General features: G+C 38.2%; 1 protein-coding gene across 4 annotated transcripts in view; it reads left to right on the top strand.

The window, feature by feature from the left end:
- FRMPD2 (FERM and PDZ domain containing 2) overlaps positions 1-14,322 on the top strand; it is a 63,883-nt gene extending 49,561 nt beyond the window's left edge. For 3 of the 4 annotated variants that reach the window (XM_026110247.2, XM_026110248.2, XM_026110244.2), the window contains 8 exons: positions 552-637; positions 2,701-2,810; positions 5,877-6,025; positions 7,710-7,800; positions 8,949-9,283; positions 10,697-10,912; positions 11,184-11,246; positions 12,151-14,322. In XM_026110247.2, the coding sequence (XP_025966032.2) occupies positions 552-637; positions 2,701-2,810; positions 5,877-6,025; positions 7,710-7,800; positions 8,949-9,283; positions 10,697-10,912; positions 11,184-11,246; positions 12,151-12,222 (1,122 nt within the window). In that variant the 3' untranslated portion in view covers positions 12,223-14,322. The other variant, XM_026110246.2, reaches the window with a different exon arrangement.
- The last annotated feature ends 699 nt before the right edge of the window (positions 14,323-15,021 follow it).

Genomic DNA, 15,021 nt, shown 5'->3' with positions numbered 1-15,021 from the left:
TCTGGAGGGCCATCAAGCATCCGCCTCCTCCGTTGAGTGTTTCTTCTGCAGAGCAGCTGCACCCCGCTTCTAACAGCTGGCATCGTTGTGTCTGGGATAAAAAAGGAAATCATTACCAACAATTCCAGCTCAAACAGTGGTGCTTTCTGCTGCCAAGAGTTGGGAGGTAAAGAGCAGACTGTGGATCACGACTCCTCTGTCTGCACTTTCTTTATGAGATCAGAGAGGATATAATTAGGATATAATTAACACCAACCTTTTCAAAGTTCAGCCATGCATGCCAGCTTGTATGGAGGTTTCTGAAGACTGCACTGTTACGAAGCTCACAAATACAGCTGATGGGGCTTCTACTCCTAGTAGATCCTGCAGTGCTGAGTCAGTTACGTACTTTCTTCTGAAAGTGGAAACTATGCTTTCCATCTTCCCTTTCCTTTTTGGGCAAAGGACACATTTTTGTCAGATAATAAGAAAGAATATTGATGAAAGTAGCTATATTGTTTATGTTTCTTTTTATTGATTTTTCACAGCTTTTTCTTATTTTATACCTACAGGATCCCAAAAGTACACACAATTCCCTTGTGCAAAGTCAGCTGGCTGGACCAGAATATCAGCATATTGCCAGTAAGAATTCAGATAGGTAAGTCTTTCAGACACAGTAAAAACTATTTTAATAACTATTATGGATAGGTTATTCTTTTATTTCCAGAGCTATCCCAGTACGATATGCAAACACACACACACGTCCCAAATTATATAAACACAGTTCTATTGAAATGCAGCTCCATGTACAGAAAGAGCTGCCAAACAGTTTTCTTGCAAATAAGAGAAATGTGACAAAAGCTTTTAGGCATATCTATATAGAAATTCTCTTGTTTTCTTAACGGTCTTATTGGCCTGGTTCTCAGGATCACTAGCAGCGCTCTGCTCCCACTAATGCCACTGGTAGGGTTAAATTCTAGTCTGGAACTTACCCAGTCAGAGAACAAAAATAATCTACTGCAATGTAAGTAACCAGTGAGGCAGAATAACTAGCAAATATAAAAATACTGTGGTCATGAGAAAAACCTTGAGGGCTTGTACACAGTGAATGTATGTACAATACCATCCAGAAGTGTAACTTCAACTCATCCAGATATGCCTTTAAACTTGCTATCTGAGAAAGTGCGAGAAGAGCTGTGGTAGCTCAACTGCGCTCAGGACAGACAGGCTCCCCGTGAGTTTTGGTATGTGTTTGAAGCATGTCCTGCAGCCTGTTCTGGACCCTGTGCTCCTACGGCAGTAGCAATACCGATATTGAACCCTGGGCATCTGGGGACCAAGAGAATTTGAGGATGTTGCTCCAAAGAAAGTATGTGGGTACCTACTACAAGAAAAGAGTAATCTTACTTAAAGTTTTAAATGTACAGTACAAGGGGCAATCAAAGAGTAATGCAGTACTGATAAAACATGAGCAGTTTGTTTATTGCTATGATACAGAATATATGAAATATATGATTATTTTCTTCATAACTTATATTCCACATAAATGGAAAAAAGGTCATAAATGCTTACATTTAAAGCTTAAAATTTTGTAAGAAGAGTAACAGCCAGCCAATCAATTAGGGAAGAAAATCTTCTCTAACTTACCTGCATACAGAGACCAAGTTTGAAAGAAGGCTTGGGAGCATTTGGAAGTGAGACTATCCCCATGAACATAGGCTCAGTTCCACTAGCTATCATCTCATCACTACTACAAAATTATCTTGATCTATACCAGGTAATCAGGTATGATTACTATTAAATTATCTTGCTCTATATGACATAAACAAATATATCTGTTGCTAATACTAAGTTATCTTATCCTATGTACGGATAAAATGTATCTCTCCTGGTTGTTTTGCAATTAAGCTAGCTTGCTGACCCCCATCCTGTGATCTGAATCTTTTTACTTCCAGTATTTTCTGGTAGTCCTACTTTCTACTTGCAAAAGCTTTAGCTACTTGAACTTGCATAGCCTTCAACAGTTACTGATATTTGCAAAGCTGCTACTTACACTGTTCTCTTATTCTCCCTCTTAAGAGTACTTTTTTCTATTTCTTCTATTATGTGTTATAATCCTATATAGGATAGGATTATATAAGATCGTAATATGCTCAAGCCTCCTAAAAGGGTTAAGAGCAAATGTTAGCTGTGCAGAGTATTGGATTTGACTAGTACAGGCACATCTGACCCATTCTGCACACATTATAGTTGTATTCTGGACTGTAGACATACCTTCTACCTAAAACATATTTGAGGACTCTATAATTCTCTAAATAGTTCAGGCAACATTATCAAGTTGGGCCTATTTAGCTATGACCACCTCACAGTTTTTAATATATGATCCTGTTCTTTATTTATTTTTAACTATGACAAACTTTACTTTAAATGCAGTTTTTGGCAGCTTTTTATACAAACCATCTTCTCAGCTCTTTGAAAAAATACCCTATACAGATAATAGTTTTTTTTTTTTTTTTTACTAATTATGTTTGCAAACACTATGCCAGACAAAAAGATACAATTAATCCTTGAGCTTCCAGGTTCACAGCAATTCTTGAAAATAGTTGTTCAAGAAAGTAAAAAGCAATTGAAAATAGATTAAAACCAAAACCTTTGTACAGGACAGATTATCACAAGTTATGCCGCTTTCAGCAAGACCATTCAGCTAACCTTGTTTTACAGATATGCAGGATGTAAAAGCTACACAAGGAGAGAGAGTCAGCAGTCGGAATCGGACAGCTGGAACAATGAAGAGGATGATGCACCCCGGCCGACTTCCTTTCTGCCTAGAAGTAACTGTGCAAAAACTTCTCCTTTCCCTAATGTAACAGGCCAGTCCCTCAGTACACGTACAGTGAGATGAACACTAATCCCTTGTATACAAGCTAAGGATCTGGTCTTTGTGTCTTAACTGTGGGCACATGGGACACAGTTTTCACCTCTGGTACACACCAGACCTCAGCAGGAAGGAGGCCAGCATCAGGAGCTCCCAAACTCCTTGGGAGAACCACTAGAAGGAGGGAACATGAGGCTGAATGTTAGTTCGCAGACCCGGGGAGGGCAGCTCTGCTGGTCACCACGTGCTCACCGCCCCGTGTGAGCCACGGCTGTAGAATTCACTGCCAAAAATATGGGCAACTTTTCCCTGAGCTAATGAAGAATCTCCTTCTGTTTTTAGCAGACCTCTGATCAAAGCCAGACAAATAGAGATTATATTATCATGTCATGTATTATGTCCTTCCCCAAAGGGAAAAAAATCTCTGAACACATTGATTGTATTTGATTAGGTGTACAAACTGAGCAAGTAAGAGGAAAAGAAGGTTGCTGAATTAGTTTGAGCAGTATCACGATACTTTTTCAAATCATTCACTATTAGATAGGGCAAAGAAATGATATATTGGCTCAGTGGCTGAACCAAAAAATAAATATTGTGTTTTGGGTCAGAAGCAAATTTGTGGGAAGTTTTCAGTGCATAATTAAAAAACTGAAATTCTTAACTTGTCACCAAATGAGTGAAATAAAAGCAGATGGATTATCTTACAAGAGATAAAGAAAACAGACCTGGATGTGGTAGAAGGTCTGTTTCACATATGAAAGACAATGTCAGAGAAGGCATTGAGAATTAACACAATACATTTCAGGAACATACTACAAAATGTGTTTGTTATCACTGGATATAATAGGTCCTTGAAATCATTCTTCTCTTCTCTCCCTTACTATTCTCTACAGCTCCTCAAAAAAGTAACTTAAAGGCTTATATAAAAATTTGGAATGAAAGGGTCATATTCTATTTCAAGACTGTGTTTCTACAATCACTGTATTTCACTTTATATAGTAATATCATTAAATCCTCTAAAACTGATGTACTAAAACACATGCAGAAGCATTTTCACAGATCATGTGCTAAAACTTCTCAGAGGTCTCAGAAGAGAGTTTACAGAAGGAAATTGCCTAGTCATTCCTAAGGGAAATCCAGCTGCTTCTGCACCAAACAGGAGAATTATCTGTGAAAGGAATCATACTGAGGATGCTGTTGTAACCCACAGATTCCCTGAAATATGTGTCTCTCCTTGCTTCTTCTGTCTCTGTGGAAGCAATGACTTGCTGGTAGCTTTCATTAGAGGTAAATTACAGCCCTCCCCCTCACGCTGCCAAGCTGTGCTGGTAGCAAACACAAAACTATAATCTATGTATCCTTTACTAGTGGCTCAAAGTTTTTGTTTTTACTTTACCTGGAACACAGCACTAAATGAATGCTTACTGTGAACTAACATCTGTGTACCTGGCTGCACAGCTGCATAAAGGCACCCATAGGGTTCTGAATCACAGTTCACCAGGCACACATGATTAGCCTAAATCTCTCCCTTGATCCAAAATACTAAGCAGGGCTTCTATTAAGTACATGGAAAGTCCATTAATTAAAAACTGCAAACCTAGTGATCAACTACAACATTTTTTATGCCAATGTAACAGCGACATGACTAGAGGCTTTTGTCATATGAAAATAATTTACTTGGAATATGATCAAAGTCCTTTAATGGGGCCACCTTACTCAGGAGGTGCAAATACACGATGGGACTAGGAAGGGTTTTCAGTAACTGCCCTCATGTCATACAGATGTAACAGCAATGAAATTATAGGAGTGTGTGAACCTACGGGGAGTCAGGCTCAAGCTCTAACTGCAAAACTGTGATCATTTAGAAGCTGATAATTTCCTACTGCCAGACCTGCAATGACCCGAAAGCCCAAGTCTGGTGTACAAGTGGCAAAAGGAAAAGGAGAGGCGTGGGAAGTAGCCCTCCTCTGTCTGGGGCGGTGGCTCGTCCTCACTGGTGCTCCCAGCTAACTTGTTCGTAGAAAACCCTTACATCTGTGAGGGCTATAGAAAGTGAATAGAAAAGGTTTTAGATACTCAGGTAAGACAGGTGCAAGTTGCCACTCAAGATAAAAACATAGCAAGTACAATATTTATGTAATGGAGTAGCAATGACATCTTACACTAAGAAAACAGCATTGCTCCTCGTCTTCAGCCTACAGCAAAGCTGTAGAACTGATCACACTGGAATTTTATCCTTCGCTAACAACAGCCTATGACTGTAAGAACAAATTCTGTACCACCTCTGCTTTGAGCCCCTATTTTTACCAAAGGAACTACTGTTTTTATTCTTCATGGTAACAAAAATTGCTAAAATGCCTTTCTTTTCAATTGCTCCAGAAGTGATATTTCTGGAGATTTAAATGTTTATCCATTTTCTTAATCTGTCATGTTCCGGGTCAGAACATATTCTTCAGGATGAGCTAATTATTAAATTGAATCCTGGCTTTGGTGCATGAAAGATACTTCATGTCTTGGTATTGAGGGGGAGTGTGAGGTAAAATGAACAGAACAGAAGATATTTTCTGATTGCAGGGAGGAAGAATTTACAGTGATTATTCCAGGCAGTGGAGCGTGACAATATTAATTTTCAGGAAACTGCTGGAAGCATGAAGGTCATTTATTACAAAGATGTGGCCAGAGCCTCCTACACCAATATAAACTAATGTTAAAGTTTACGATTCTGTAAGATCATTTCATCTAGAGGAGACTCTATTTCGACACTGTGTAAGGCCAGAAGTTCCAGTAGTTAGATGCATTTTCAAATCCCATGAAACTTGGTGCTGTTTGGATACATGGTACTGAGTTAGTCTTCTTTCTACTGTGAACATAACTAAGCCAAAAATATTTTCTGTGTTTCACTACTACAATACAAGTAAAAAAATGTACTGAAGTACTACAGTCCCCTATTTTTTAAAGCCAAAGCTATGCTCTATGAATAATAATCATTAAAAACTCTTCTGTTCTTTTTGTTAATGCATAGACAGAACTTTTTTTTCTGAAGATGACCTGGCTCAGCCAATTAACTTTAAACCCTCACTGACTGGAGTAGGTCCAAGGACTGGCATCAGGGGTCTTATTCAAGGTCTTCAGCTGCAGATTGAGAACCAAGAGGTCTCAAAAGAGTTTATGGTAAAGTGTGATTTTTTTTTAAGATCTGAGTGTTTAGCAAAGCTAAGAAAGTGATTTTTATTAGCCTTCCACATGCTGTATGGGAGATCTATTTCTCTGTCTTTACTGATTCTACTTTTTCAGAGAATTATTCCAGCCAGAATGTGGCTTCCACTCTGTGCTTTTTGGGGGATGTTACATTTGGATCTCTCTTTACACACAGGTCAGGCTTACACTGTTTCCTGTCCAAAGATCCTGCCATAGATTAACTTTTCTTGCATAGATTATCTTTTCTCTGTTGCCCCTTCAGTTCTGCTGAACTTAAGCCTAAGAAGTGTTCTAGGGGTTGCAACAGAGCAAGAAACCCCTGCTGCTAGGAATTCACTAGGTGAAGCACTTAGCTGATGAAAGGAAACACATGTTTCACACAATGCTCCAGCGATCCACGGAACGTATTGCCACAAGATGCTGTTAAGGTCAGGAACCTTGTGGGACTAAAACAGAAAATACAAAGAATAAAATACTTCCGTGGATAATGAAAATACACAGTTATGTCTGATGGCATACAGATAATGAAAAAGTGTAAAATTATAAAAACATATAAGCTCTTTTGTTTCAGGATATAAATGAAGTACTCAGGATGGAGGTTATCAGCAAACTTCTCAAAGAACAGATTATCTCATAATTCTTCAACACAATACTGGAATTTCCTTTAATGGATGTACTCAGCATCAGTGAAATAGATTGCTCCCATTTTCCAATAGTAATCACAGTCTTATCAGTTCCTTCCTACCTCTGACATTCTGAGTACAAAATCCCATAGACTCAAGTGTACAAGATTTGTTAACTTTCCCCAAAGCTCAAGAGCATAAATTAATTTCCATTCATTCCATTTCATTACTGACATAGCATAAGATGCTATGAGCTGAGTCCCGTGTCTGCTCAGAAAACGTAAGGATCTAATAGGAAAAGCACTGAAGTGCAAAGCCAATGGGTATTTTATCCAACTAAAAGCTGTAGTGACTGATGAAGATGTGAAAGAACTGTCACATGTGTTTCATGCCGTATACACTGTACAGTGGCATAATGTGCTGGCTGAGCTTGGTGCAAGTTGGTGCAATGCATAGAAAGAGGTAAAAGAGAGGAAGAAAAGGGAAGGTAACTCAAATGAAAATGAAATGAAATGTCATGAAATGTAAATGAAATTAATTTACACTTTCTGGCTCCCTGGCTTCACTGCATTCTATTCCCCTAGATCCGCTATGAAACACTTTTCACCATTTAATTTGCACTTAACATCACTGATGGTTAACATCACTTCCTCTGTCACTGAAGAATATCTGCTGACATTTGCTGGTGATTCAGCCAGCATGTTGTTGATCAGGAATGCTGACTTTTGGCCAAGACACTATTCTAAACATCTCTTTTACAGGCCTATACACTAGGCATCTTTAATGACCAGTATTGAGGATGTGGGTTGGAAACCTCATTTGAATTCCCCAGAAATTTTGTGCAGGTTGAAGAAAATACAGTGTAATCCAAATTCCTGGCCTAAAAGTTTAGAGCATGTTGTAGTGATTCTCTACTGCAAGAATTCTGTTTATCAGTCCTGGGTCACATACATGAGTAAAATTTGCTTACTAACTCTGTAGGTTCTCTATAAAGGATGTGAGCAACATGGATTGACTATTTCTCTTTGATCTAGGCTTTAGAACATGTAAAACCAATAGATGACTGCAGAACTGGCAAAGCACCAGAAAACCGTGATAAAAACAGATATCGAGATATTCTTCCATGTAAGTATTCACACTAATGAGACATACACACACATTCAATGGAGGAAGACATGGGAAACCAGAATGTAAGACTGAGTTGTAGGAGGCAAATCTAACGCATCCTGAGTCACAGAGCGCTCCACTAATAATGAAACATGTGAAATTTTTCCAAAAGAGGTGGGGTTGGACTTGAGAGTTTATGTAAGGATGTCTGTGCTGCATGATATGTAACTTTCTGAAGCATCGTCCTCCACAAGGCAGGACTTGGTCTGGTAGGGGGCCAGCTGTCTTGGTGTGTACTTCCCTCTTTCTCCGAGACATTGATCTACTATATTTCTGTTAGGAAATGTAACTTGAACTATAATAGCAGCTCTTTAAACCTATTTAAATCTACAGTTACATCTACTGCTTGTGACAGTGGAATTCTGGAAAGTATAGTTGAAATCATAGAGTTCGATAGCTCTTGAAAAGCTACAAGATGCTTTCAGGAGTATTTGAAAGCATAATGTCCAGCCTGATCTTTCAGCTACTCGACTCTGATGTGATTCTAAGCCAGAAAGAAGTTTCACCACTGATAAGAAGTAATTTCAGAAGAAAGACTTGAATCCAAGAGCTGAATGATTGCTTATAACAAGGATCTCTAAAACCCAATTCCCAATGTACTGCCAAACTATTCCCTGAGAAGTATCGTGACAGCAAGAGAACACTTTCCTTCTGGACCCCTGGGGTCTTTCTAAACTGCTGCAGCAGGACTACACAAAATCTGTAACACAGCCACCTCTCTATATTAGTGACAAAGTACAGATTCTTTGGATTTCCTGTTTTATAAAACCAATATCCAGTGACAATGGTCCCATGCTATACCTGAATAGCAGTGTGGAATACACTATTTTGAACGACTGCCAAACAATTCTTTGTTAATTAGAAGGCTTGTCAGAGTGTGATGGAGGAACCTTAAGAGAAATACAGCTGCAGTGAACCATACAATGTACTTGCAGGAATTCCTATTAGCAGTGATTGATATTAGTGCTGCTAGGCAAATGTATTCTAAAAACCAGAGAGAGTATTTTGCTGCTAGAGGCTCAGGTTCCCCATCTCTTAAATCCTAGATATGGTAGAACTCTGTTTCAGATCTACAGCTGAAAGAGCAACTTTCTGTTTCTGTGCAGATGATAAGACACGGGTTCCTCTTGGAGAAAACAATGGCTACATTAACGCAAGTTACATTAGGATGAAAGTTGGAGAAGAGGAACATTTCTATATTATAACCCAAGGGCCTCTGCCTTCCACCATAGCTGATTTCTGGCAAATGGTTTGGGAGAATGAATCAGATGTGATTGCCATGATGACAAAAGAAGTGGAGCTAGGAAAAGTCAAATGTCATCGATACTGGCCTGAACCTCCACATGAATCTATAGACCTGGCTAACTTCCATCTCAGGCTAGGTGGTTACCAGATATTGGAATACTTCATAATTAGAATAATAGAAGTAATCAACAAGCAGGTAAGTTGAGTATAGTTAATATTTTTGTAGATGAAGAAATTGTTTACATGAATAAATACTGAAATTATTGTTTGTTTCTTCTGTCATATTTGCTGGGTATTTTTTAGAATGTGAACATCTGAATAACAGGCATGAATTTAGGGTAAATGGGATGCTTCTTCTTTGCTCATTGCACAAGCAGAGGATCCAACATTATACACTTTTGGACAAGAATGTTCAAAAATTAGTTCTTTAATAGTCACAGAATTGGTGTGCTCAGAATTTTGCAGAACTGCTTATTGTTCTTATCAAATCACATCGTTAGTAAGGGCTGCCAGAGGGGGCTGCTATTCTGTAACAATGGGTGGAAGGAAAGAGGGGGAGAAGGTAGTTCTCATTCCAGAATTTAGAAAGAGTGACACTTCTTTCATTCATGAAAAGGCATGAATGCACATGAAGCTACAAATCTGACAGCAAATTAAACACCTAAAAAATATAGAACCTAGCTGTAAGAACACGGAAATTGGAACGTAAAAATTCAGAGCAATTTCAGAAGGACAGATTAGTTCATGGAATTCTTAAAAAAGATTCTAACTTGTTCCAGACTACCTTGATTCTTTTTCCATCAAGAAAGCAATTTTTCTATACGAAGAAAACATGATAGATCTTATGTCATTGAGTGCAAAGCACAGAAACAATTTTAGTAAACAGTACTGGAATGTTCTAGTTTTGCAGATATCTTTGTTTTCCTTTCTAACCGACAAATAAGATAACTACAGCCTTATGGGGCAACAAAGTAACTTCAATATCTCATCCACAATTATATCAAGCAAATTTCTCAGGCCTATGGCTTCTGAGAGTGCATTTCTGTAAACCTAAAAGAAGCTTTAAAACCCATCTACTTATTCCATCCCAACCCCAGCCCACAGAGGCGTGATGGGACTACTGGGAGCCATTGCCACCTTCTCTCTGTGCATCTATCTTTTACGGTATTTGCCTTGCAGCTCACAGCCTTTCTATAAGTAACTAGCTCACACAATCAGAAAGTTTCCTCAACCCTGACATGAATACGGCTCTAATTCACTGAATGCCTTGGTTGTCTAAAGGTCATTTTGCTTCCTTAAGCCACCCTGACTGGAACTTTATCAGGAAGGCTTCAGTCCTAAAAGCTCCTGGATTCTTTGTGTTGTCTTCAGTTATCTAAATAACAATTTTGCAGAAGAGTTAGTGGATAGACTCAGGTGTTTATAATACAAGCCTTTACCAGAATATGACAATACCATTCTTTTTTTCATTTAGCTTTTTTTGAGGGAAACACTGGGGAAAAAGCAAAAGCCCTTTCCTTTGTTGTTTGTATTCATTTTTTCGGTTTGCTCTATATAACTATATTACTAATATCTCAGTCAATACACATTTCTCATCTTTCTCTTCCAGACAGAAGAGAAGCGCAGTGTAAGTCATTTGCAATTTACCACTTGGCCAGACCATGGTACTCCCACACTGGCTGAGCAGCTTGTAAAATTTATTTGTTACATGAGAAGAGCTCACAAGACAGGACCTGTTGTTGCTCACTGCAGTGCTGGGATTGGAAGAAGTGGAGTTTTGCTGTGTGTTGAAGTTTTGCTGAGCTATATAGAAAAAGATCTATGTGTAAGTATCAAACAAGTCAATGTATTATGTACTACGAACCAGTATGTATGTTTACAGTATGTGTGGGTATCTTGGACCAGAATAGCTCCTGGTAGAATTCACCCTAAAAAAGTAGAATAAGCCCTGCGTTTGTTGTTTTGAACAACTGAGATAATAATTAAAAATACATCATTTGTAAAAGAACTGAGTAATAGTTTTGCCATCAGGGCATGTTTAAATCTTTCTTTATAACTTGGACTTCAACAAAATAAAACCTATTCTCTCCTGATAGTTCAACATCAAGCAGATAGTGAGAGATTTGAGACATCAGCGTTTTGGCATGATTCAAACTAAGGTAAGTTCTCAATATTCAAACCAGACTATGATTTAAAAAAGCTCAATTCATGGTACACATCCGCATGCTTTGGTAAATCAGGGGCTTAAAGCATAATTTTAGCCCTCTCACTTGAGGCAAAGGACAACTTTTCATGCAAGTGGTATGTAGATTCAAATATAAAAATTCTGGTCCTTACCAAATAACTGAAATAAAAAACAGAAAGACAACCTTTGCTGTAGCTTATAGGCACTTGAAATTCAGTGCAAAACAGCAATATAGTGCAGATACAGGGCCAACTTCTTTCTTGTAGGCAAAAAGAAAAGCAAATAACAGGGATTACGAACAAAACAGGCAAGATCTCATAAGACCTACCCTGCAAAATTTCAACCTACAGCTGAGTTCTGAGCTCTGCTGCTGAGCTATCATCTCAGTAAAGCCATCTATTCAGCCAAACCTGCCACCACATAGAGTTTTCATACAGGAGAAGACAAGATGAGTTTAGCTGACTCTTGAGCAAACAGGAGGTGTGAAGAAGAGCAGGACAAGGCTGGGCTAAGTGATGCAGAGGCCACTATGTGTTCTCTTTTCTTCATGTAGACAAGTATTTAAGCACATGCTTGGATGTATCTTTCTTCAGGATAATGACTGAACATGTGCCTAAACTTATGCCTGTAGATAACCTCCTTTGACCTCAGGGAGACTTGAACATATGCTTACAGGTACTTCGTTGAATAAGAAAGCATTCCTGAACTTTTATGAGTGATAGAACAAAAAGAACAAGGACGTCCTTAACTGTCTAAGTCATTGTACCCATGTTGCAAAGTTGCCGATGTTATAAACAGCACTTCAGCCAGTTAATTGTTCTTTGTCTACAACATGTTGAATGTTATTGGGTATTTCACATTGGTGCCTCTGCATACAGGATCAGTATTTATTGTGTTACGAAGTCGTGCTGAAAGTCCTTCAGAACATTCAAGCCATGGACCCCTACTGACTGCAATAAGACTCTTCCCTGTCGCTATTATTCCTGGACTCCCTGGGACCACTCAATTGTTGCTGTAAAGGGTTGTTAAGCCAGGACAGACAAGTGTTGTACTACATGCTCTGTTAGATTACTATGATTTTTAAACCATTTTTCAGCTTTGCTTACCATGCCTTAGGTAAGTCATTTAAATCTTGGCTCTCAGTCTGGAGAAACAGGCAGAACTGCAACACTACTGTTAAATTACCATGGACAATTTGAGTATTCTCTGTAATAACATATTAGTTGTTAGGAACATATTTTTGGACTGTGATGAGGAGAAAGCAGCCTCTAGATTTAGCTTTACTGTCCAAAGGGCAGCTGAAAAGATCTAAGACTCTGTTGGTGTTGGTTGAAGATTAGTTGACCCTTACATACAGTTGTACACTTTTGGCTCCTGTATGGCAAATTCGTATTTCCTATTGTAGTTCTGTTTTTGTGTAGAAGGACTCCATTTGTTTACCTCTAGTTGCTTGAACAATGTCAAATCACTTCCAGGCATCACTCCAGCACAGGAATTTATACCGCCATCACTGGAAATATTAAATCAAGAGACTGACAGAAAGATAGGACACCTCAAAACCCTAGCTAGTGCTCTTCAAAGCAGGAAGGGAGTTCTAGCAATTGGAAGGAATATTCATTTTCTTCTGGCGGTAGAAACAGCTGTAGACAATGCATTTTGTGCATCCATGTAAAAAGGAATGCAGTACTAAACCAGACAAAATAACTGTGTTTGTGTGTGTATTGTGGCACACATTTACATTTCTTCTTTCCCTGATCATTTCCATTGATTAGCTATCACCTAATTTTTATCTAGGATCTAGTCCACTTTATGGAAAGTCCCACTGGTTTCAGTAGGGCCTGAATCAGATCTGTAAATCAGAGTTAATAACTCTCCATACAGTTTATTTCCCTTGTAAAAAGTGTTTCAGTTTGTGTGAGTTTGAATTTGGGCAGACATCTACTGTTTCCCCAACTGTCTGCCCCTGTGAGGTTTAAACCTAAATTAAACTCTAGAAGGCTCTCTGGTGTCTCTTACTGGGAGGTTCACTGAGGGGTTTCATTTGTCTTGAGTTTGTAAGATTGTAACTATTTCTATAGTACTTCTAATTCTTTTATCTAGAAGCTGATATATATGGAAGTGGAATTAGTAGATATGCATCGGAAGAATAACTTTTAAACATAGCAAATGATAATAGCATTTATTTAACTAAACTGTACATATTTTTAAAACTTCTTTGATTTCAAGAAAGGAGAAAATATTAATGGGCATTTGACTATAAAACTACAGTATTGAAAAGACAATAAAATAGATGTTTCTTTTCATTATGAATGAGAATGAGAGATTTATGACTCAGGAAGAATGAGGCATTAAATACAAATTAAAAGTATGACTTTTAGAAGAAGCCACTGTAATACAATTATAATTAAGGCCAAGGGCCATTTTTGGCCTTCTGCCCTCAGATAGTTTGCTGGAAGTCAGGAAAAACTGGAAATAGGATTTATATGAGCCAGATGCTTAATTTCAATCACACTGATAGAGATCCAGCGTAACTCTAAATCAGTGGAGTAACTCTGGAGTTACATTGGTGTAAATATAAACAGAATCCAATGTTTTGTCTTAAATTAATTGAATTTGAGCCTTCTAGAAAGCATTATTCTCTCTACATTATGAATTTACTATATTTATGTTGCATATGAAGGACTATTTGCACAATTTTGTCAAGCATCATCAGCCAAATTTTTGTTCATAACTTTGTTACCTCCATTTGGTATTTGGCCTTTTACTTTGATTTTATCTATTGTACATGTACTACTATGCAAAATAACACTGCACACTAATGCACAATCCACTTTTTGTACCACAAAAACTTTAAAAAGTTTCTCAGTGAAAATATTCCTGGACTTTATGCAAAGATGGTTTTTTTCTGTGGTTTAGCACAAGCATTTTGGATTTGGAAGATAGTTTTTGTGGCACTGTTTGCTCCTCCAGATTTGTGCATCATCTTTGCAGCTGTTTGACAGAAGTGTTTCTTGTTTTACAGGGATATTAAAAAGATTTCTGAAAACATACTGGATTGGGTTTCATTTCATCTCACAGGGGTCTTCTTTTACACTACATTACTGGGAGATCTCATATCCCTTATAGACTGGGCCACTGAACTTCAAGTGTAGATAAATGTAGAACAACAGCTAGAAGATCAAGACTCATTTCAGAATAGGGAATTTCGTTTGTAAGGGAATCTGCTTTTTCCAACCCAAGTATTCATATCAAGAGATTTAAATCCATTATTTACTTACAGTAACATCTATGGTGCAGTCAGCTGTTTTGGGAGTGGCGGCGATGTACAGCCAACACAGCTATGTGCAGTTATGTCCTTCAGAGCCCTCCTCAGCTGTCCTACACAGTTATGTTTTACTAGTTGACATATCCCAGACTGCCTAAGACCAGACTCTGCTGAGCTGTTTTGTACTTTAAGTTCATATCTGAACTCAAATTATCATCTCTCGGCCATCCATCTCTCAGGGCCTGATATGCATTCTAAGATCACGCGCTCACTGAGCATAATGGGAGAAGTTTAGAAAATTTTGGCTTTGGCGTTCTTCTTTAAGAAGATGTCTTTGATGAACGCTCTCTAGTTAACATTATCTCTACAGGAAAAGATGTAAAGAACAGCTCTGAAACAAAGCCACTGTAGATAAGCAGGCATATGAAAAGTGTATTTCTGAGGGAGGATGAATGCTTGAATTCTTACATAATGAGACCTCTGA

This window comes from Dromaius novaehollandiae, chromosome 6 (assembly GCF_036370855.1).
Source record: "Dromaius novaehollandiae isolate bDroNov1 chromosome 6, bDroNov1.hap1, whole genome shotgun sequence".
Lineage (NCBI taxonomy): Eukaryota > Metazoa > Chordata > Aves > Casuariiformes > Dromaiidae > Dromaius > Dromaius novaehollandiae.
This window is presented reverse-complemented; position numbering and strand designations above follow the sequence as displayed.